The sequence below is a fragment of the Aphelocoma coerulescens genome, chromosome 6 (assembly GCF_041296385.1).
Source record: "Aphelocoma coerulescens isolate FSJ_1873_10779 chromosome 6, UR_Acoe_1.0, whole genome shotgun sequence".
Classification (NCBI taxonomy): Eukaryota; Metazoa; Chordata; class Aves; order Passeriformes; family Corvidae; genus Aphelocoma; species Aphelocoma coerulescens.
This window is the reverse complement of record NC_091020.1, coordinates 10,079,935-10,102,012: the sequence shown is the minus strand read 5'-3', so window position 1 is coordinate 10,102,012 and position 22,078 is coordinate 10,079,935. Positions and strand designations below refer to the sequence as shown.

Below are 22,078 nucleotides of genomic sequence, written 5' to 3'. Positions count from 1 at the left end.
CTTAGGCAAATTCAACAGTTTGCAAATAATCATATGCCAGAATGCTGGTACCCTGAGAAAGATTCAGTTTGGCCCATAATTAGTTATGAAAGAAGGAAGTGTTAATCTTTGCATACTAACAGAGGGGTTTGAGCCAAGAAACACAAGGATTTGCTGAGGCCCAGGAGCACCAGGAAGCAAAGCTGCAGTTTCCAGCAGGGCTGCAGAAGAGCAGGCTGCCCAGCATAAAACCAAAACCCAAAGAGAACCTGTCATTCAGTGTCTTCTACCGGCTGAAATCTGCAGCGAGATAGCAAACCACATTTACAATAACCCTGATCCAACACAAAAGTGTGTCAAAATAACACTATGTCCAGGTTCAGTCCCCTTCCCTAGAGGTGACAGAGGCATTAAACCAATCTTCTTTAGTAAGAAAAACAATAGTCAAAGTTTAGCAAAGTAGGAATTCTACTGTCCCTTTAGAAGACTGAAACATTTTTGCTTTCTACAACTCTGATATAACAAGATTAGAAAGTGGGAGCATCCAGACTGAACTGGATTGAGAAGATCAATACAATTAAGTTTGGCCCAGCTGGCCAGGAGCACTTTTTGCAGCAAGCATTCACACAGACAGTAAACTGGGTTTTCAGCACCTGCCCTGGACAGCTTGCTGTCACCCTGACCCTCCCTGCCACTACTGAGCAGGTTGTCCTGCCCATAACCCAGCTCCAGTGCAGCTGCCAGCACAGGCAGGGCTTTCTCAAACCCACCTGCTGCATTCGTCACTGGGACACCAACAAAAGGCTTTCTGCTCTGGCAGTAAATTGTTTATTGGTCTCTTAGGTAAATGCAAATTAATTAGACTAAATTAGTTTAAATAATGCTAGTTCTGGGCAGGATTTACTCCCAAAAATAGCAAACTAAATTCCCCAGATCTCCTGAGCGTGGAAAGCTGTGAACATCACTGGAAACACTGCAAGCAGATGAGCTCACTAGTGTGACTAGTCTTGGGGTAGATTTTTTTGGTTTGTTATTTTGGTTTTTTGTTGGGTGGATTAATTTTGCTATATTTGGTGCCCTCTTTAACAACACTTTGAGAACATTTCTGACATACCTCCACGTTAAAATAACAGCAGTTTTGCAGGGAAATATTAAGCCTTAATAGATCAACATGTTTAGCTGGAGTAAATACAAAGAAGCTTTGAGGAACACAAAACTGCAGATTTGAAACAGCAAGCTTTCAAGACAAGTGTGGGTTGAGGGCAACTGCTCTGACTTTGCTTTAGAGTAATACCATGACCAAATTGTGAGTGTGAGACAAAAACTTAGCTGCACCTAAAAGAGAGCTCATAGCTCCACATAAAGAGAACTCAAGTCCCCCATTACTATGTATTGGTTACAGAAGGAAGAAATAAATATAGATTTGTAGTAGCCCTTCCAGTCTGGTACCTGTCCCCCAAACACTACCTGCAGTTAGGTGCCACAGCACTAGCAGGCAGCTGGATAGGCACTACAGTAGCCACTGGGACAAAGGCATGTAAGTTTTTTATCATTAATACCCATTTTTTTCCCCTCCAGTTCTTCTCATTTTTAAGGATTATCTGCCCTGTAGATAATCATGGTCATTTGAAAACTGAATTTAGCCTCCAAGTCTTCTCTACAGCGACTCTCAGACAGACCATTGTGATAAAGTCAAATCAGGAAGAAGAAAGCAGCCGCAGCAAATTATTCCAGTAGTAACACCAACTAAATTGCTGTGCAGCTTTTATGGTTTGACTAATTGTCTCATTAAGGCACATTTCTGATCACTGAAATGGATCTCAAGTATTATTAATCACTGAAAAAACTGTACCACTAAGAGCCTCTCTCCCTCCTATCCTTGGCACTCTTTGCAATGGGAAAGGCTCCCAGGCTCCCGTTGATTGGAGCCCTGCCGCTGCACAGTTGGCAGTCAAACGGTACTAATGGCACAATAACCCAATATAACTAAAATAGTTATGTCTTTCACAGTAACAATCTCTCATAACATGATTAAGCTCCATCATGTGCGTTTCCTCGTGTTTTGTAAATGGCTCAGAAAAATCTGACAATTTTTCCAGTAATTTCTTCAAAAGGAGAGGGAAAATATATATAAAATACATTAGCTATCAAGAAACAAATTAAAAACATTCCAAAAAAATTTTAAAAATATTAAAACAACTGCAGCAAGTATGGACTGCACAGCAGCATGGTTGTGTGGCACCCAGTCCACTCCCCCCTTTCAGAACACACCTCCAAAGACTGAGTTTGTCACAGTTATTTGCAGGCACTTCAGTGAACCTTATTTAGGAGCTGGCTTGCCCTGGGCTACCTCTGTAACTGATGGAGAGAGGCACCTCCACAAAGCAGATCTCTACAAAGTACAGACTGTAGCATCTCTGGGCTCCTAATCCTGGTACTCTTTATTGGTGTTTGGTTTCAAACAATATTAGGAAAGATGAGGCTTCTTCTTCATATAAGGAGCACATTTAGAAAAGAGCAAATTGGCATTATCCAAGTCACCACTCTTCATCCTCAGCAAACAGGAGGACTTTGGCCATCACTCCCAGTGGCTGCACAAGCCATACACTGCAGCAGGACAGTTCCCCTTACAAGGGGAAGCCTCCAGGTGTTTATCCCATACATTATCATATTAAAGACAGCAGACACTTAATTTCCAAGGAGCTAAATTTTCAGAAGCCTAATTCAAAAGTGGCACAGCTATTGCTGCAAGACATATGTACTTTCATGGTTACCAGCTTGATCAAGGGGAAAATAAAAAAGACCCACAAAGGCCTGGGAGCTCTTCTGTGGAGACAGAAGTGGTGCATGGGAAGGAAATTACAACAGTAATCCTCAGTATAGTCTCCTTCAAGTGAGAGAGAAAATGCATCACTAATTTGAAATTAATTTTAAATTGATATGAAATGCAGCTGTTTGCTTGCTACAGCTTTCAGTTTTGCAAGGCAGTTTTAAGAAAAGACAGAGTTGTCCTGCACCAGCACACAGGCACGTTTCAGGCACATAAATAGTTGCTCACATATAGGTGTATATGCAAATGTGCCCAGGAACAACCCACTGAGGTCATATGAAGTATAGCCAGAAACATTGCAAACAAGTGGTCCTTATTGTAGGCTTTGGAATTAATTCTGGAGAACAGAATGTGGCTATGGAGATCTCCTTCCCTTTGGGCTTTGTTACAGAGACAGGTACCACAAAGCTGAAATCTGCATAAATATATTGAGCTTGCGAGCTGTGCAATATTGTGCTCACTATGACAAAATAATATTTTACTGATGAGTCTAATGAGGGACCTCAGCATTGTGATAAAGGCCTAATGAGATAAAAATGGAAGTAACAAAAATAATCACACTTCATATAGCATGTCCCTAATTTTTTAATGTACATAAATATCAGAACAGTAATGCTGAAAAGAAGGAAAAATGCCAGATTTTCTTTTTCTGGCAGTCTCTTCAGAAGCTATTTATGAGCAGTCATAAACTGACATGAACATTCAGATATATTTTCCTGAAGCTGTAGAGTTTTGTCTAAGCAAAAGCCTCAGAATATGTGTGTGTAAATAAATTAAAGACTGTCTGGTTTATAATGAGAAGGGTGTATTGTGATATAAATATTGCAGACCACATTAAATAAACATGGTCACATATGACCAGGTATCTGTTAAATGAGCACATCACAGGAGAAGTTAATTATCTAAGAGTGTAACTAGGAACTGTTTAGAATCACTGGAGATTAAGTTGCTTTATTTCTGTTTATCTTTCCTTCTGAATAGGCAGTAGGTTGTTGCAATGAAGAGTCCCTAAGCAACACAGAGCTTCAGTTCTTCATCAACTCCAAGATGACAGTTTTGTCAACACCAGTTTGAAGTCAGGATAAGCCAAAAATTTTACTCAATGTAATTTTGTGCAAAATGGGTTGGTAAAAAACAGTATTTTAAGATGTAAAAGAGCAAAATATTTACAGATACCTTATGCTGTTCAGGGGAAAGAGGAAAACTTAAATGCTCAGTATATATTTGTTGCACATACTTCAGCCTAAAAAAGTATATAACGACTTCTTCAAAACTGATTTGTAATGTCAGCAGCTAGTATCCTGAGAGTAACATACAACTTTACCCCAATTATAGGATTTTTCTAGACTTGACAAATTATTGTGTTTCAGTCCACATGCAAAAACATCAGTGTTGATGGAATTTGATTTTGCTTGGGCTGTGAAACTCACAAAGAAAACTGTCCACTATTCATCCTCTACAATACAACCAACACTGCAAACATGGACTAAGGATATGTTTGGGCAAACTGCTGTAGCACAAAGAGCAACTGATGAAGGAAGATTTAATCACATAAAATTATTGAAAGCAAGATGAAGCCAATCCCCTTAAATTACTTAAGTACTGCTTAAACTCTGTAATTAACATATAGTAATAAATATTTCATCTTTAACAAGCCTACTGGGAGCAGTTTGTTAAACATTTATTTCTGGTCACGGTAAATTATGTACAGTCATTTTGTCATGTTCTATATTAGACAATTTTATTTTAGCCTCTTTATTTTACCCCCAGCAGTGGATATGCTCATTTGGGGAAATATAATCATTCCTCTAACGTGTATGAAACCTACACTTCCTTCATATGTCTTTTGGCTTTTACTAATTAACTTTGCCCTTGCAAAGTCCTGGCCAGCACACAGTGGCTGCTCATATTTACTTCCCAGCCTTTCCTGTGGAACTGACTCACTCCAGATAGAGGAGCTTTAGTGGGAACCCCAGCAAGACTACCCAGGGCATCACTGCAGAGTTAACCTCACAGCCTGGGCAAGGTCACTTAGGGACAGCAGAGAGAAGAACCAGGTCTCCCCTACAGCACAGCCAAGCCCCAAACACAGGGTGCCAGTGGTGTGTTTTCAGGCAGCTTCTAGCACTGATCTGCACTTCTTTCTTCAGCCTGGGTAGCATCACAGGTGCACGGGGAATTCTGTGGGAGCACTAAACATCACTGCCCTTCAACCAAGTCTGTGTGCAGACAGCTGTTATTCCACTGCAGGTGGAATTCAAGCGAAATGCAGTCACTCAAACCAGTACTAAAACAAACCCATTACAGGGATACTCTAACCACCCAAGGAAAATAACTGAGACCCAAGCTAAGCACTCACACAGACCTCCTCCTCTTGTGGCAGGCTGAATGCACCCTCTCCTGAAGGGGAGGGAAATTTAACATTGGCTGTGTATGACATGGCCAGAAAGTCTCTATGTGCTCGTTTACAAGAGTAGCAGTGAATTTATGGGCTATTGAACAGGAAGTAAAGATTTCTGAAATTATATTTCAGGGTTTCACACAGCATCTTTAGTGATGACTATAACTGTTTTCCTCTCTAAACAAATTAGATTTCCATTTGCCATTAATGACTGAATCACTTAAGTATCACAAAGGAACTGCCTGGTGCGCTTATTAATAATTGAAAACTTTAAGGAAATCCGTGAAACATTTTCAATCAAAGCTAATAATTCTCTAAAATATTTTTCCTGAATAATTACTCCTTTTGTTCTTTTATTCCTTTTGGATAATAGGCTACATTTTAAATAACGGCTTTAAAAAAACCTGAAGTAACAGTTAAGAGGTATCTAAAACCAGAAGTGGTTTCAATGTTAAAAAGCATGAATTAGAAAAGAAAAAAATATTCCTGTTTCCTTCTAGCAAGTATGTTGAATTCCTATTTTAGACTGCATGCTGTTTCCTGATATCTTACACCAATGATTAAGAAAATGTACCCACTTAATCTCTGTCCTTGTTCTGCATAAAAGTGAAGAAAAACTTTCAATTATCTTTTTAATCAGTAGAGTCCATGAAATCAAGACTCCTGTTGCTACACAACTGGACTTTGCAGAACTACTAAAAAGCCAAAAGCAACAAAGAATAAAAAAACCCACAAAACTTTCTTATCAGTGCCAATAGGAATCTTGAATGCCTTCTGCCATTTTGTAGTTATTCTACTCAGTAACCTTTACTACTCAAGAACAAAGGCAGAAAGATATGTGCAAAATTACTGACAGCTGCAAAGATTTTTTTGGTGTCTAAAATGGTGCATTTTCATCAGCACAGGAAGGTTGTATGACAGGTGCTGACCAAAGCTCCAAGACCTGCAATCTTGTCCACAAGACATGGAAAGAGGGAGCAGAGGTTCAGTGTCTGTCCATCCCAGCAGGTCTCACCTGGAGATGATGGCTGCAGCCTGGAAAAGGCCGGGTCATTCTACACCTCTCCCAAGGGAAGAGGAATTAGCTTAAGTGTTTGCTTTATTGAGTTTTTTCAAACAGAACAAAATGCATTTCTTTACCACCCAAAGGTCCCCCTACATTTTCCAAACCAGCCTCACTGCACTCACAATGCACGTGGCAGTATTTTATAGCCCGAGCAGCTTTCACCGCTGCTCACCTCAGAAATCCACAGCCATGCCAGGTTCTTTACTCTAGGCCTTACAGTCCTCAGCAGCTCTGACAACAATTCAAACAACAATGTTCCCTTCACCCCAGGGGCAGGACAAGACATCCTTACCCAGTTCCCAGTCTCTTACCTGCCTGCAGAAAGTCCAAGTATCTGGGAGCCTGAGGCGTCCTTTCGCTCCTGAGCCTTTCCCTGCAGCCATCCGAGGCCTGTTCCCCACACCTTAACTCTGTAACTCCTGCCTGCTGTGGAAATGGCAGTGATGCTCACAGGGCCCACAGTGGGCACAGCCACAGCCCTCCATTCTAGGAAAAGAAGGTGAAGTGCTTGAGGTATTATGGGGACAACAACAAATTAGAGAGAGATGGGCCAGCTGTGGCCGAAACCTGGGCTTTAACCCCCACAGCTCACAGGCCAGTCCCATCAGCCATAATTAATTATCCCCACCTGCCCTGGGCTGCTTGTTAGCCTGGCAGGGGCCCTGATGCCCCTCATCGCATCCCAGAGCCCTGCACCAACCTGAGGAGCTGCCTATAAAATCAAAGCATTCTGAATTCACTGAACCAATATAAAAGACAACACTGGACTTTTTTCTTCCATCTTTGACCAGACTTGTTAACTTTACAAAAGTACTCTACCTGCATTTTGGGCTGTTCTGGCTTTATGTGATTATTGAGTGTGTCTCTATTTCATGTTTTAAACAATGTCATCTATGCCAACAGCAATTAAAAGGACATATACATATACATATATATATATAAAATATATATATAGATACATGTATGTGTGAAAGCATAGAATAGAGGTTCCGAAGCTTTCATTTTGTTGTTATTATTAGCAGCAGTGGGTATTCTCATCTCTGTATCAGAAACAGCACATCTGCTGGTTGTGCACCCAGCTAAGAGCTACCCAGAGCTCTTAGAACAGCAGCCAGAGAGTCTAGCAAGGGATACTTAAAACAAAACGAAACAGACAACACCCCCCAAGGCACACACTTTCATCTACTCAGTTCAAACAATGCAGACACATTCCTGTTTTTTGCCTAGTCTCACACATTAGTTTTTACCTCCTGGAACAAACAATGGTTTCTTTTCTGGAGAACAGGGTACTCCTCTGCTCTAGCACAGACTCCAACTGTACCATGGGCAGAGCAAAGGTTTCCACCAAGCAGACTCCTGCTGTCAGTGCAGCTTATCAGGAATGAAGAACAGTGACAGAAGCTGATTGTCTTAGCAAGTCTTGCTGCTGTGGGCATGCACAGTATGGTGTGTCCCCAAGTAGATGAAGTCAGCTCACTCTCCCATTTGCTGTTTCTTCCAAGTTGCAAAACTGTCATTTGAATTTCAATGCCGACTTTTTTCAGAAGAGGTCTATACAATACTTCAGTCCTTTTCAAGCATTCTACAAAGATTAATGACTTACAATGTTTAGAAATTAGACGTTAATTCCAGTCTCGTTTCAGTGTTTTAAAAACTCTCATTGAAATAAAAATGCATTCACATGTTATTTCAAAAAATTAGCAAATAATAAACAAAGTGTTCTAATATAACCTCAATGTTATTGTCAATTTTGACTCAATGGTTTTGAATCATTTTATTTTTCTGGTTCATATGCTGTCTCTTTCACTGCTTCTATATTTAAATAAGCCACCATTGAGGAAACAGAAAACAGAAAAATGAGCTGTCCTAGTACTCTTACAAATGGGATGTTAATGTCCCCACTCAAAGGAGAAATTGTCAAAAAGAAAAGCCATAACAGAGAATTTTCTTCTTACGCACTTTTATTTTATTGGGGTTTTTTACATATTTGATAGAATTTTTATGCAACTATTATGCCACAATCTATGATACACAATGAGAGTGGAAATCTGTCATTTACCATTTATATTTCTATGTTAATTTTGTTTTCTACCTCTGCATATACTATGGCATAAGTGCATTTATCATATTTCATGCAGCACTGACTGCCTTATGCAAACTGAGGATACAATAAACAGAGCCAGCAATATTTAGCTGCACTCAATTCTTGCTACAGAAACAAGCATTCATAAAAGCATTAAAATACTTTGGGGGATGGTTACTCTCTATCAGCTTAATATTTTGAGCTATAGAAAGGGATAGGAGACAATATTTGTGGCTGTCAACTGCAGTACTTTCCAAGTTCATTAGGTTTTCAAAGACTGAATTAGCTTAAATACTTAAGTGAGAGAAAAAGCCCAGGGCAACCAGTCTGATTTAAAAGGATGCTACAGAGTTTCACAAACATTAGACTAAGTTCAGTTCTGGATGCCATGGTAAGTACCTCACCACATCAATTCTACGCTCTGACAGAATGATTGTTTCTTCACCATCATGGTGTATCTGAGCCAAATAAAACGACAATATAAGGTACACAGGCCTTTTTGGAAACCTGCCTGGGTATGTAGTACCTGATCATAGCTAAAAGGTTTTAATTACAACTTTTTATTTTGATGAGACAAGAAGCTTTCCAGCATCACCCGACTCTTTGAATCAGACATAAGCTGCCATGCATTGTTATGTCACAGTCCATACAGCAGCAGCAGGGCAAAAGGTACTCCCAGAGCAAAAGCATGTCCAAGGAGCATGCTCAGGACAGGCAAGTGGAGATGGGGTGAAGTCTCATCTCTCTGTTTTTCAGTCACTTCTTATGCTGTCTCCAGGTGGCTGCTCAGCACATCCAGCCTGACCCTCCCTCAGGGCACTGCTGGGGCACAGGGCTTTGTGCAGCTGCTTACAGCTCCCTGCTCCGGCACACGCGTGGCCATTCCTCTGCACCCCACTGACACTGCTCACCTCACTGACACTGCTCACCTCACCATTCCCTCTGCCAGCCAGCACAAAGATGGCACAAAGTCTCCTGCCACTACATAGGTTAGCGCTGCAGAAACCTGCAGTCACAAGGTCCACTCAGAGCCAGGTTCTCCTGGGGCAGAGGGAACAGGACTTCTGACAATATTAGTTCTTATATCAAGTGGGGAGAGGAAAGCTGGGCTCACCTGCCTTCTAGCACTGTGGAGGAAGCACAAGCAATGGTTCTCAGACCATCCTGCCATGCAGTGCTTCCCCAGAAGCCAAGCATTACCTCCCAGGAAGAGAAACAGCCACTGCTGCTCTCTCCCCTCCAGCATCTCCTGTTCATCAGCCCCATGACACAAAGCAGCTCTTGAGGTGGCTCACTATTATGTCCAAACTGAAAGTACATAGTAATTGATACCTAAATTGACAAATAAACATAAGGGACCAAAAATAATCATTACTACTTGTGCAAAATCACAGCATGTGCTTTCAGTAAATCAGCAGCTGTTGCTTGCCCACCTTCCTTTAAAAAAGGGTGAGTAAATCAGGAATAGCCACTTCAGAACTGAATTATTATCAGCAAGGAGCTGTGAGGTAGGGAATAAGCACTGGAGAAAGCAGAGAACCCACTGCTTGCTGCAAAACCAGAGATTTCTCGTCCAAACAAAATCTTGTAATGGTCAAAGAACAGCAGATCTTAGTGGTATGGTAAAGGAAAGAGTGTTCATCCAAAACAAGGATGTTTCAGGACCCCACAATTCCCTAATACCACACAGCATCAAAGCAGGCAGCCCAGCACCTTACTTTTGAAGTCATTTGATGCTGAATTCTCCTGGTGATCACCCACTGCTCTGTCAGCTGTGGTCTCATGTACACTTCTTCCCTCCTCAGCTATCCCCAAACAACCTTTTCTTGGCCCTGTTACTTCTGCCCTCCTTGATCTCATATCTAAGTGGTTCACATTACTTACTGTTATCCCCCAGTTGAACAACTTTGTAATGTGACTCCCTATTTCCAGCCTCCTCCTCACATCTCCAGGTTACCTCACTATCTCCTTCCAACAAACACTGCTGGCACATTTCTCTACCAAAACCATCTACCAACTCTGCTTTTCAGTTTCATCACTCTTCTCTGATATATAGACAGAAGTAAGTAATTTATTCTCCTTGTGATAATGCCTCTTGTGTGCATAACTATGGTGCTGTCCATGTCTGCTCTACTTACTTACAGTACTTAGACAGTGCCCAGAGACTGAGATATGAGCCTCACCAAGCCAGACATTGCATCTTAGCATAGAAGAAGCTTCTTGTGTCAAAGACATCCCAATTTAAATAGACAAGTGACAAAAAATGGTAGAAGGTAAGCTGGAATTGTTTTTTCCTTATAAACTGGGGAGCAAGGTACAGAGTAATGAAGTCAGCTGCTGGATCCTTTTATTTGGTAAAGCAAAAATACATTATTTCCAGTATTCTCCCCACTTTCCTTTTGGATGCAGTGTTTTAAGAGACTACCAGTCAGAGACAGGTCAGTGCCCTGCAGTTAGAATGTCTTTCCCTCAAAGGCCTCCAGGTTGAAAGCTGTATCCAAGAATCTTCGGAGTGACACCAGATGCATGTTCTTGTTGCCTGTGGCAGCTGCAGCAGCAGGCTCTCGGCCAACATACCTGCATGACAAAAAGAATTGGGCAGAAAAATGAGGTGAAAAGAGAGACTATTTTGACAATAACAAGCATGAGAACATGCTGTCTAATGCATTCAAGTCAGCTTGGCAGATTTGGATATTTAGTCATCAATCTTTCTTAAATAAAAATCAATCTAAGTTGTACCAAGTTATACCTTCTGGTCAGCTTCCCTGTCTTTCCCCCCTCCCATCATTGTTAAGATGTGTCTTCTCCCCCATCCCTCCCAGGACAGCCAGGTACACTATCTCATAATTAGATAATTTGCTTTTGGCAATGAAGACTCTCATTCCTTTGACAGCTGCACAGGCAGATCTGAGTCAACCATCTAAAATAAATGCAAAGGTGCCTGGACTGAGCTCTTACAACAGCTGTTTCCTCCAGAAACCTAACATCTGGAAAAAAATTCTTAAAAAAGACAGCATCTTAGACAAAAGAGAGCTAAGTGCTGTGCTAAGTAGCAATAAATACAGACCTAGTTGCTACTGATTTTCCTTTAGATCTACAAGAAGGAGCAATATGTGCATGTTGTATTTGAGAAATAGTAGTCTAGACATTTCCCTCCCTCACCCAAGAACCCAGATTCAGGGGTTTTGATTTGTGAAGAACCTGATTAACCCATGAATACCTGAAAACAACCCCAATGAAATTTAAAAGCAAACAAATAAGCCCAGGAGACAGAGCAATTGTTAAAGTCTCATACCAGATAGGTCGAGTGTGGTTCACAATAGTGCGGAAACGAGGTTTGACATAATCGTAATAGCCACTGTTTTTGTGCTCCTCCTGACACCAAACTAGGTCAGCAGTTGGATACTTATCAAGTTCTTCTTTTAGCAAGTCAAAGGGGAATGGTGAGATCTGGAAAAAGAGGGTAATAATTGGAAATGCTTTCTCTTACGTGATATTAGCCCATGATGAGTCATTCCTTTTTTCATTGAGAGTGACTCATGTTTCTCTAATTGATTTAATGCTCAGAAATGAATACACAAGTATTTTATAGTTGTACTGGTATGAACAGAAGTAGGTCATAGTCCAGACCACCTGCACTCCTACAGCTTTTTTAGTGAAGTAGCTGTAGCCTGTCCTTAATCAGTGAATGACAATATAGCTTCGAAGTGTACTATTCCCAGCATTTTAACCTAGCAGACTGCATATACAAATTTAAGGCACTACCATATTGTAATCTTCACTTTGTTATGTTGTTCTGGAAAAGCTGTCATGCCTTCTGGGTCTCATTGTCCAGTATGCTGTTGATGTGTTCCTTCTCCACAAGGCCATGATGGATTAGAATATGTCTTCTCAGATGCCAAGTGCTAGAAAAATGCTATCACCATTGATTCTAGGAGGGGTGTCTATTTAAAAGCACAGGAACCCAACTGACCCTGTCTTCTGAGGATCAGGGAGCTCACCTGTTCAAGTCTGGTTATAGCTACTTGTTTCTCCAGGTCCTGGTTCTTCCTCTCTTTCACAAGGTCATAGTACACTTTTCCTGTGCAGAAAATCACTCGCTTGACCTCATGTGGTGCCTGAGCTGCCAGCCCATTCTCAGGAATCACACGTTGGAAAGTGGTACCTAGTTGGAGCACAGATTAGAAAAAGTGCTCTCAGGGTACCTGACATTTCAATAAAGCAGCCCAAGAAACAGTCTTTTAGTCCTTTACTGAGCAAGCAAGAGGTTGCAGTGATCAAAGGGTTCTCCTGTCTCTCTGGTCCTACTTTCCAGGCTGGTAACTTGGCTAAAGTGACTTTCAGCAGTTCGGTTTCAAGAAGTTAGAAGACTGTCAACAATCCAGTCTTTCACCACACTTAATAGACAGTGGTGAACATTAACAGGTTTTTAGCTTTGTGTTGTGTATTACATCTTTTAAATTGATTGGACAGCTCAGCTTTGCTTCCAGTTTGGGGTTTTTTTCAGAGAATCACCTGAAATAATGTTTCTTCTTTCCAAGGTGATCTCAACCATGTAACATTAATACAGCTTTACAAAATTTCAGAATATTCTTCTAGAAAAACAAAACACATATCCATAATGCAACTAAATCTGGCAACTGCAGAAACATTTACCCAAGCACACACATTACTGCAGTATATTTGATTTAAACCTCTGTTTGAGAGCCAAAGCAAGAATTAGCACAGAGCTGAACCATATGTATAAGTGATAATGTATAAGTACAATTTCAGATGCATATCTTCACTGCTACCACCTCCCAGGAGTACAATTTGCTTGGGATACATGAAACTGGAAGAGGGACTTGATGGTTTCTTTGCTCTCATATGTGATTGAGTAGAACTATTTCCACATTAAACGACTGCAGAGTAGCAGACAGCTGCACAACCTCCTATTCTGAATCAGCACACCCACTTACCAGGAGAATAAGCTCCTGTTTGAACCATTTATCTCGGGGAAGAAAAGCAACAGCACAAACATATCAAAGAGGAACTGATTTATGTCAGAATTATCCTGTCCCACTGAACAGCAAAATTCATCATTAAAAAAGACTGAATCTGTGCTTCACTGGGTCAGCTGGAGTCAGTCTTGCTCTCTCTCAGCTTTCTATTAAAAGCAGAGCAAAAAGGGTTAGCTGAGAGTCAGAAACACTTTAGTACCTGCTGTCCTCTTCAGCAGAAACATTAAAGTATGTCAGAATTCAATGTTAATTATGAGTTTGGCCACTATTGAGGTTAGCCTGAAGTAGAGGAGACTCCCAAGTCCAAGTGACAAATCACAAAGCCTACAGAATTTCTAATCTGACCCATTCTACAACACTTTTAAACAGTAATAAAACAGCAGATGCCTTTGCTTGAGAAGCAAATTTTACACACTTAAAAAAAGAAGATAATGCAATATTTAAGTACACTTATACAGTGTAAGTTGCTTTTAAAAACCTGAGCAGTTGTTCTCTTCTGACACCAGTCAAGACACTGACTGGAACTGGAGACAGCCCAGCACATCTATGCCCACATTCTCACTCTGAACAGTCACTAATTCCCCACTCATTACATGTCACTGCATTTCCTGATGCCACTCCAACACAGTCTAACCAGTGCAAGGCAGCACAAAACCACTGCAGTGTTTGGTGTTCCCCCTGCAGTAACTGTGTATCTCTTGGTGCTGATGGCATGCCAACAACAGCTCTGAACTCACTGATCTCACTTTAGATCACTGGTGTGACACAGCAGCCCCAAAAACGAACATTGTAACAAGAACTGGGCATCTTATTCTTCCAAATGGTCCCAGTGTAATTACAACCTATCCCTCAGTCTTGGTCAGGAGGCATGGGCAGTACAAAAAACAAGTAAATTTTTGTATGAAGAGAAAAAGACCAGAGGAACATAGCAGCCTCTTGAGGGGAACATCCCTGCAGAGATGGGAATGCACTTTCCATTAGGATTAATGGCTGGTTATAAGGTAAGCCTGTTAAAATTAAAAATCTATATGTGAAAGCAAAATTTTCAGCAAAAGTCCCTGCTAGATCTCACTATGACAGCTGAAATTATGCTGAAAGAAAAGACAAACTCTGCAGAGCAGATTCTGTTCCTCACAGTCTGACATGCAACTTGGTACAGCTAATTATTTCTCCACAATACTTTGATGTGACCTACCAGCCACCATTTCGTCAAAACTGGATTTAGCTTCTGGATGCCTCAGCAGTGACTTGGGTGTCAAAACAATCAGCTGTAAGACAGAAAGTTTTCCAACACTCAGGAGCTGCTTTATCTACATCATTACATGCAACATTTGTAATACTGTGCACACAAAAACCACACACTGAGTATGATACAGATTAATAAAAATAGCAAACACAGTAAATTTTTTTCCTGTTTTGAGAACCATGAAAGTTTCAAAATTATTCAGAAGATTTAGGTGGTCTACTCCTTTTACAGGTTCTCAAAATTCACTGCTTATGCTTCTTTTTGACAACAAAAGCAAATCACAGGCTCTGAACCAGTAAAACATTCAACAGTTATATCTTGGGTCTTTGAAGTTCCAGCAATTAGACATGCAAGTAATGGCTCTGCAACCTGTTAGCTACATCATTAATATCTTGACAAGCTCATCTGAAGATCTGCGCAGCCATATGGAAGCAAAGCTGAAAATCAAGTTTTAGAGCCATAGTAAGTCAGAGCTGAGCTTCTTTCTATCAAACTGGCAACTTCAACCTGTGTTCAGTTATGGTTTTTCACCAGCAATCCTTATTCTTTTCAGCAGTGTGTCATATGCAAAGACCACTCCTTGTTGGAGGGCTAATTTACCTGGAATAATCAAGTTCATTAATGCAACCTTACCGGCTTTCTGAATGGCAGCAAGATCTGCCTTCGGAGGACATGAAAGTAATTGGCTGGAGTTGAACAATTCACCACAATCCAGTTGCATTCATACAGCTGGGAAACTTCAAACTGCTCACTGAACTCCTAAGAGAAACATTAAAGGCATTAGAAAAATGTCTAAAAGATCAGAAAAAAGGCTTGAAAGCCATCCTTCTATTTTTGATTCTCAGCAACTCCCTTCCTCAAAAAATTTATTTCGCAGCTCTCAGCTGAGATTGTTTTATTAGCTAGGGAAGCATCCCTACAAATCATTCCCTTCTGTTTCTACTTCTTACTAAAAATTCATGCAAATAAACACAAAAAGTTTCCATTAATTCAGAAACGATGGGAAGTCCAGGAAGGAAGATTGAGGAGGACTAGGACATCAGCAGATGGAAGACACAAAATAGAACTCTTTGAAAGAATATTAAACTATAATTCAACTTTTGAGTGTACAGTTAGTTTTCACTCTCTCTCCCATTTTTTCGGTAGGTATTCCATCCTCTTATACCATTTTATTACATAAATTGAATATGTTTTCTGTTTACATATCTTATGAACATAGGGAGTTTTTATCCATAACTACAAATGTATATATTAGGTAAGTGTATGTATAGGCACAATTATATTATAGCACAGTAATCTAATTACAGATTGGTACAGCATTTAACACAACCTCCTGGTCTGTGGCTTGAACTTCTACCTTCTACAAAGAAAGTTATAACTTCCTTATTATGTGCCAGTGGCAGTGCTTAACTATAGTCAATCAAACAGGTCCTTAATCTGCCAGTACAGTGACAAAAAAATCACTTTTAGATGAGGAGGAACACGGCTTTGAGATGATCCTTGCCCCAAGGATAAGAAAGTCAGGGACAAAACTGAAATACCCATTTTATTTTGCTTAATTGGTGGACTTTTCTATTAATGCATGGCAGTGTTTCTTAGGAAATCTGCAATGGGAAGCGGACGCCCAGCACCCTGTAGAGCTATGTAGTTTATCTGTAGAAATGAATGACAAATCTATGAAAGTCTTAGCCCAATCAAAATTAGAAGTTGCTTATTTTCATGCTCCCAGCAATACAATTTAGCTCCACTGCAAAGAGCCAGGGTAGTCTCACTTGACCTCCTTTAGAAATTGGCTAGACACCTATTTGCAGTACACACAGCAACATAAACAAGCAGGATCACTGGCCCTGAGAACAGCCATAAAAAGATCATGCTGCCAGAGATTAATTGTATATGACCTCAGCTTTGCAATGAGCAGCAATGCTGCATGCTTCCATTACTTTTACTGGGATCAAGTTAATGTTACACCAAGACTTGAAGCTAAATTCTAATCTGCTATACCTAGCTAAAAGGATGCTTCTAACAAAAAATCTCAGATGTGAAAAGCAAGAAAAGGACACAACTACTTACTGGATAGGCATCAGAATCATCATTGCTCATCTGCAGGAACCTCTCAGGCCTGGCTGATGAATGCTCTGGACCCTGGTAAAGGTATCATATAAAACAATGTTAAAAGGCCAAATAAGCAGTAAGGCATCAGTCTAGATCAATCACTGCATGAGTACCTCCTGTCCCCCTGGCAGCTCTGCACCAGCTGCACACCTGCCCCCCAGCCAAAGGCATCAACAGCAGCAGTGAGAGAGAGCACACACCACAGGACAGGAATTCCTTGTCTTCTGTTTTCATAGGAGATCAGGTTTCACATGTATTTCCAATGTTTCTACCAGCTGCAAGTGATTTCTACCCTCAGTCTAGCTGCACAATGGAGACCAGTGGAAAGGCACTGGATCCATGTGGGCACAAGAATGACCTTGTTAATGCAGAGAGAACAGGAGCACGAGGAATGTCAGGAAGAGAAACACTGGGTGCCTCAGAGTACTGCAGTGACTCACACTTCGTGCATGCTGAAGAGGAGCAAACACAAAGTTAATTGCTGACTACTTTTGCTATCTTAGCAACAAAAACAGACACAGGATCTCTCCTACCATTGTTCACTGTTCGGTTCAGGAACAAGTACCTAGATGAATGCTTTAGCTAAAATGGATCAAAATACACAGGCACATTATGTGCCAGACTAACCTATGATTAATTTTTGCCTCCTCAGGAGGTATTTTATGTTCTGTCATTACTGAACACTCCCATCCACTGTCTCACTAGCAGTGCCCATGGCAATTTCTTGAATTGCACAAACACTTGTTAGCTCCATTTTACATTAGCAAAACATGCATGCTGGCCACAGAAATTATCTGGAATAAGGAATGTAGCAGAAGCTATCATTTTTCCTTTTCATGTCCTTGTTTATAAAGGATCAGAGAAAGCTGTGAGGAGTGTGAGAATGCAGTGTGCTTTTTTATGTATTGCTAGTGCTGATAGCCTTGGTTTGTTCAAGTGACAGGTAGCCATTAGGAAGGACTTTTAATTTGCACACAGGTGTGAAATATTTTAACCCAAACACAAACTATTACACCTTTCAACTTTCTCCATGTCTCCTAAGCTAATAATGTTCATAATGAGATTTTTTTCTTTATATGGCCACCTCTCATCATAACTTCCTCTGTCAAAATCTTAATATATGATCTCCAGTATCAGTCATTATTCTGACAACTAGTAGTCCACCTTATTGAACACCTATCATCCTTCCTAATTTCAAGTGCAGGATTACAGATCCATAGGAGGGACACAAACTTCATCAGAGGACTGGAGCACCTCTCCTATCATGCCAGGCTGAGAGAGCCTGGGGAAGAGATGGTTCCAGGGAGACCTTTTACAGAACCTTCCAGTACCTAAAGGGGACCTCCAGGAAAGCTGGAGAGCAACTTTTTTACAAGGGCAAGCAGTAGTAGGACAAGAGGGAAGAGCTTTAGGCTGCAAGAGAGCAAGTATAGGTTTGATACAAGGAAGAAAATCTTTGCTGTGAGGGTGGTGAGGCACTGGCACAGGTTGCTCAGAGCAGTTGTAGGTACCCCATCCCTGGAAGTGTGCAAGGCCAGGCTGGATGGGGCTTTGAGCAGCCTGGTCTAGTGAAAGGTTCCCTGCCATGGTGAGGAGGTTTGAACTAGATGGTCTTTACAGTCCCTTCCAACCCAAACCTGTGAAGTAGACTGAATCAGACTCTGTGATTCAGTCTGCTTCATGGACTAAGAGAACTCAAAGGATAAAAACATTCTGTTGGGAACAAAGGTGTAACACAAACAGCCTAGAATTGTGCCTTGTATCACTGCTGCTTTGAAGTCTGCCTCCACTTTGGAGGTACCAAGTAATCTGGTCACAGACAGTGAACGACTTGAGAGCAAGGAGCAAAGCTGCACAGAACTATGGTGCACAGTAACAGCCCAGTTTAGTGTACCACAGCAGCAGCCCAGTTTATTGTAGCACCTCTGCAGTTCACATGTTTGCTGTAAATCAAATCCTGCACTAAGCAAAGCATACACAGCACAAACCCAGGGCTTCACAAGCACACTGCAGTCAGTACACTGGGAACAGAGATGTTACCAGCACACAATTACAGGAGAGACAGGTGAGGCTTCCCCACCACTCACACACTGCCCCAGCAACAACCCCAGTCCAGAGCCTCAATGTTCACATCCATCTTTGGCTTCTGTGCTGACACCACCAATCAGACTGCCAGCAACTGCTGCGTGGGATGGGGTAGGGTTTATTTCTACTGTGACCACCTATCCAGTGAGACTTATACTGAATCCATTAGCTACTTTCAGATGAGTCCCCAAGGAGCCATTAGGCTGCAGAGTCTTTCAATCACAGCCAACTTGCCTGTGAATGCATGACCTAGAGGTGAAGGGATCCATATCCCATTAAAAATCCTTCCCCAAATCATCTTGTCCCCAACACTGTAGTTATAGAAAGACGAGCCCTCCTGTAATGAAAAGGTCCTCTGGGAAGAAAAAAGATTTCAACAGCCTGGTGGGATTCTTAAATATTCCAAAAACAGCTAACACTAGTAGCAAAATAAGCATGTTTCAGAAAGACCTGTGCAAATCTGTGCTGCCAAGTGGCTACAGGAAAAGAAAGATTACATGTATTGTAAGTAGCAGAGAACCAGCCCCTTAAGCTGAGTGCTTCCCTGCAGAGGACCACACCTCCTGCTGAGGGCTCATTCAGGCTGTCTCCTCAGGATTCAGTTAAAAAAAAAATTATCAAAACCCTTATGAACAGCATCAGACCCTTTATTCTTTAAGTACAATGGAATGGAAAGCCATTCATAAGATATGAATGCACCCCAGTGTATCAGGACAGGATCATAATAGAATGGAAATAAACTAAATTGTTTGTGAGAACAGAAATGACAGAGTTTGTGGTGAAAAGGTCTAAAGCATTTATACAGATGGAGATTGCCACTGTGGCACATACGATGCTTTTTTTTTAATAGAAAACTAGAAACATGCATGCAACAATTAATGAAGGTTAATGTATTGAAGAGGAGAAAATTAACCTTTCCTAACATGATGTTCATGTAATCTTAAAAATAATTAAAATATTTGAAGAACTATTCTACTGCTGATATGAACTTCACATAACTCTATGCATAGAGCGTGCCCACGCCCTTTCCCTCTAAGATGTTGTCTAGTTCCTCCCACTAGCTGCCAAAGAAAAGACAGTCAACAGCTGGTAGAAACATTTCCTTTCCAGAAAGAGGGAGATTTCTTATTATATCAAAATTAACTAAGGTCAATGATTTTTGAAGAAGTTTTAAAGTTGTTTTATATCCCTTCATGGCAAGAGAATTTAGTGCAGAGTTTACACAGACATACTTTATGCAAAATAAAACCAAACAAGCACTCCTAGACATGATTTCTTTCTTATCATACACTGAGAATGCAGCTTTCTAGGGAAAGATGGCAGTGTGTTAAGGAAAGACACCACAAAAGAGAGGGAAAAAAAGGAAAAAAAAATGGGGGGAAGTGGTACATGCCACTAAGAAGGACAGGAAGTTAAGAGCTCAGAAATATTCCTCAGGGTTTTCTGGTTTTTACCAGTCAATCTATCTACATTCTTCTCTGTCACACTGAGGCAGTCCCATGTGCTTAACAGTGCCTTCCTGCCCTGGGCTCCTATCACCACTGGATCCCCAAGACACCTCTGGCTTTTACAGCTGCAGAGAAGGAACTGCAGTCAGCATTTCCCTCCTGCAAGTGGCAGCCAGTAGCCCTCACCATTCCTTCCATCCCGTGTGGCAGGAGCAGGACGATCCCGTTGTGCCGAACCCACTTGGCCTGGCCGGAGCTGATGAACTGGTCTATGATACACTGAGCCGTGTTGTGAAAGTCCCCAAACTGGGCTTCCCAGCACACCAGGGCATTGGGACTCGCCATAGCAAAGCCAAGTTCAAAACCTGACAAGCAAACAAGGAGAATTAGAAAATAAACAGATTTCCTGAAAATCCTGTTAATTCCTTGTTAAAATTTAAAAATAAAACAAACCCAAAATTCGAGCATGAACTGGATTTTTGTAGCCCTGTTATAAATCATGCAGTTTTCAACAGTACCATTTCCAAGCCTGACTTCAATCCTTCAAGCCTTTCCTCAAACACTTCAACATCATAGGAATTTTTAAACAAACTAGACCCCCCCCCCTCAGCTCCAGCTTTAATGTAATGTTTCCCTAAGAGCTCATTCCTATCTTCTCCTGTAAACATCCACTTACAGCCCAAAAGTTATTTATTAATTTTAATACTTCCACAGCCCTACATAACATTGTCTTTCTTTCCCCCCTCTCATATGCAGATGCTGAAGAAAATTACTGGTGACATCAATTTTCAGTCTACAGACAGGATAATAGTCTTCAGATCTTCCAAAAAGCTTGAATATAATAGCTGCATGGTAAACAGATCTGGGACTTGGATAAACAATCCCTTCTTAGGCAGGGTTAAGGACCCTTTAGGTTTCTGCTTCAGGTTCAAAGTATTTGATCTCTGTTCATATTTTCCTTTGACCCTTTGACAGAGCAGAGCCTGGAGTGCCGAATGAATACCTGTACTCAGATCCTCCACCTATAGCTTGGAATGATTGTAACCAAAAAGGTTAAAGCTCTCAGTAAAAAGCAGAGCTATATAGCACTGCTCTGGGCATAGAGGTTCTCACTGAAGCAAAACTGATTCAATACACAGAGAATAAAACTTTTAATTGATAGATACATTTCATGTTGAAGCTCTACACAGAATATAATGATCTGGTTTCAAATACAGAACTTCAATATAGGAATATTCTCACTGACATTTACCCCAGCAGATCCACTAACTTTTGGGTCTTCATAGTCTACTCCTTGGTAATTCCAACCCAGTTTTTCACTGACCATCCCCATGGCAAGAAATCTTTGAGTCACTTGGCTTTTGGACTGCTGATCTCTGAACAGTCCATCCATGACTCCAGCAGACGCTCATGGTCCCACCAAAAGGCAGCTGATACATTAGAGGCCAAAAGAAGACTGGTAAGTCAGACAGATGGCCCTTTGCCTGTGAGTCCCCAGGACAGGTCTTTACCAAAGAGAATGACTTTTGCTGGCCTTGCCTTTGGCCTGACTGTCTGAACAGTCTTTCCTCTATCTCTGGCATCCTCATTTCTGTAGTTCTGTTGTTCTTAACACAGAGAAAACAGTGGAAAAATTACACAACTCCTTCAATCATATTCCCAAAGGTATCTGAAAAACAGATTTCCCTAGATAGGCTTGAATCCCATTCTAATTTTACACAAGCATTAAGAGACCATTTCTACTGATTGGGTGACATGGTTGAGAAAATATGCAATATGTTCAAGACTTATTTGTGCATATGCTGCTCTCTGTAAGGGTGGGGTAATC

At 41.0% G+C, this 22,078-nt stretch overlaps 2 protein-coding genes across 5 annotated transcripts in view; both read right to left on the bottom strand.

Annotated features, from left to right (window-relative positions):
- The window catches only part of LRIT1 (leucine rich repeat, Ig-like and transmembrane domains 1), a 115,245-nt gene extending 108,448 nt beyond the window's left edge, over window positions 1-6,797 (bottom strand). Inside the window, exon 1 of the mRNA XM_069019202.1 lies at window positions 6,588-6,797. The gene's annotated coding sequence lies outside the window, so the exon portion shown is untranslated. The remainder of the gene's footprint in view (window positions 1-6,587) is intronic.
- Window positions 6,798-8,219: 1,422 nt separating this feature from the next.
- The window catches only part of OGDHL (oxoglutarate dehydrogenase L), a 50,734-nt gene continuing 36,875 nt past the window's right edge, over window positions 8,220-22,078 (bottom strand). For all 4 annotated transcript variants that reach the window (XM_069019195.1, XM_069019196.1, XM_069019197.1 and 1 more), the window contains 7 exons: window positions 20,437-20,615; window positions 16,676-16,747; window positions 15,239-15,364; window positions 14,555-14,627; window positions 12,361-12,524; window positions 11,655-11,809; window positions 8,220-10,936 (listed from right to left, as the gene is read on the bottom strand). In XM_069019195.1, the coding sequence (XP_068875296.1) occupies window positions 10,813-10,936; window positions 11,655-11,809; window positions 12,361-12,524; window positions 14,555-14,627; window positions 15,239-15,364; window positions 16,676-16,747; window positions 20,437-20,615 (893 nt within the window). In that variant the 3' untranslated portion in view covers window positions 8,220-10,812. The remainder of the gene's footprint in view (window positions 10,937-11,654; window positions 11,810-12,360; window positions 12,525-14,554; window positions 14,628-15,238; window positions 15,365-16,675; window positions 16,748-20,436; window positions 20,616-22,078) is intronic.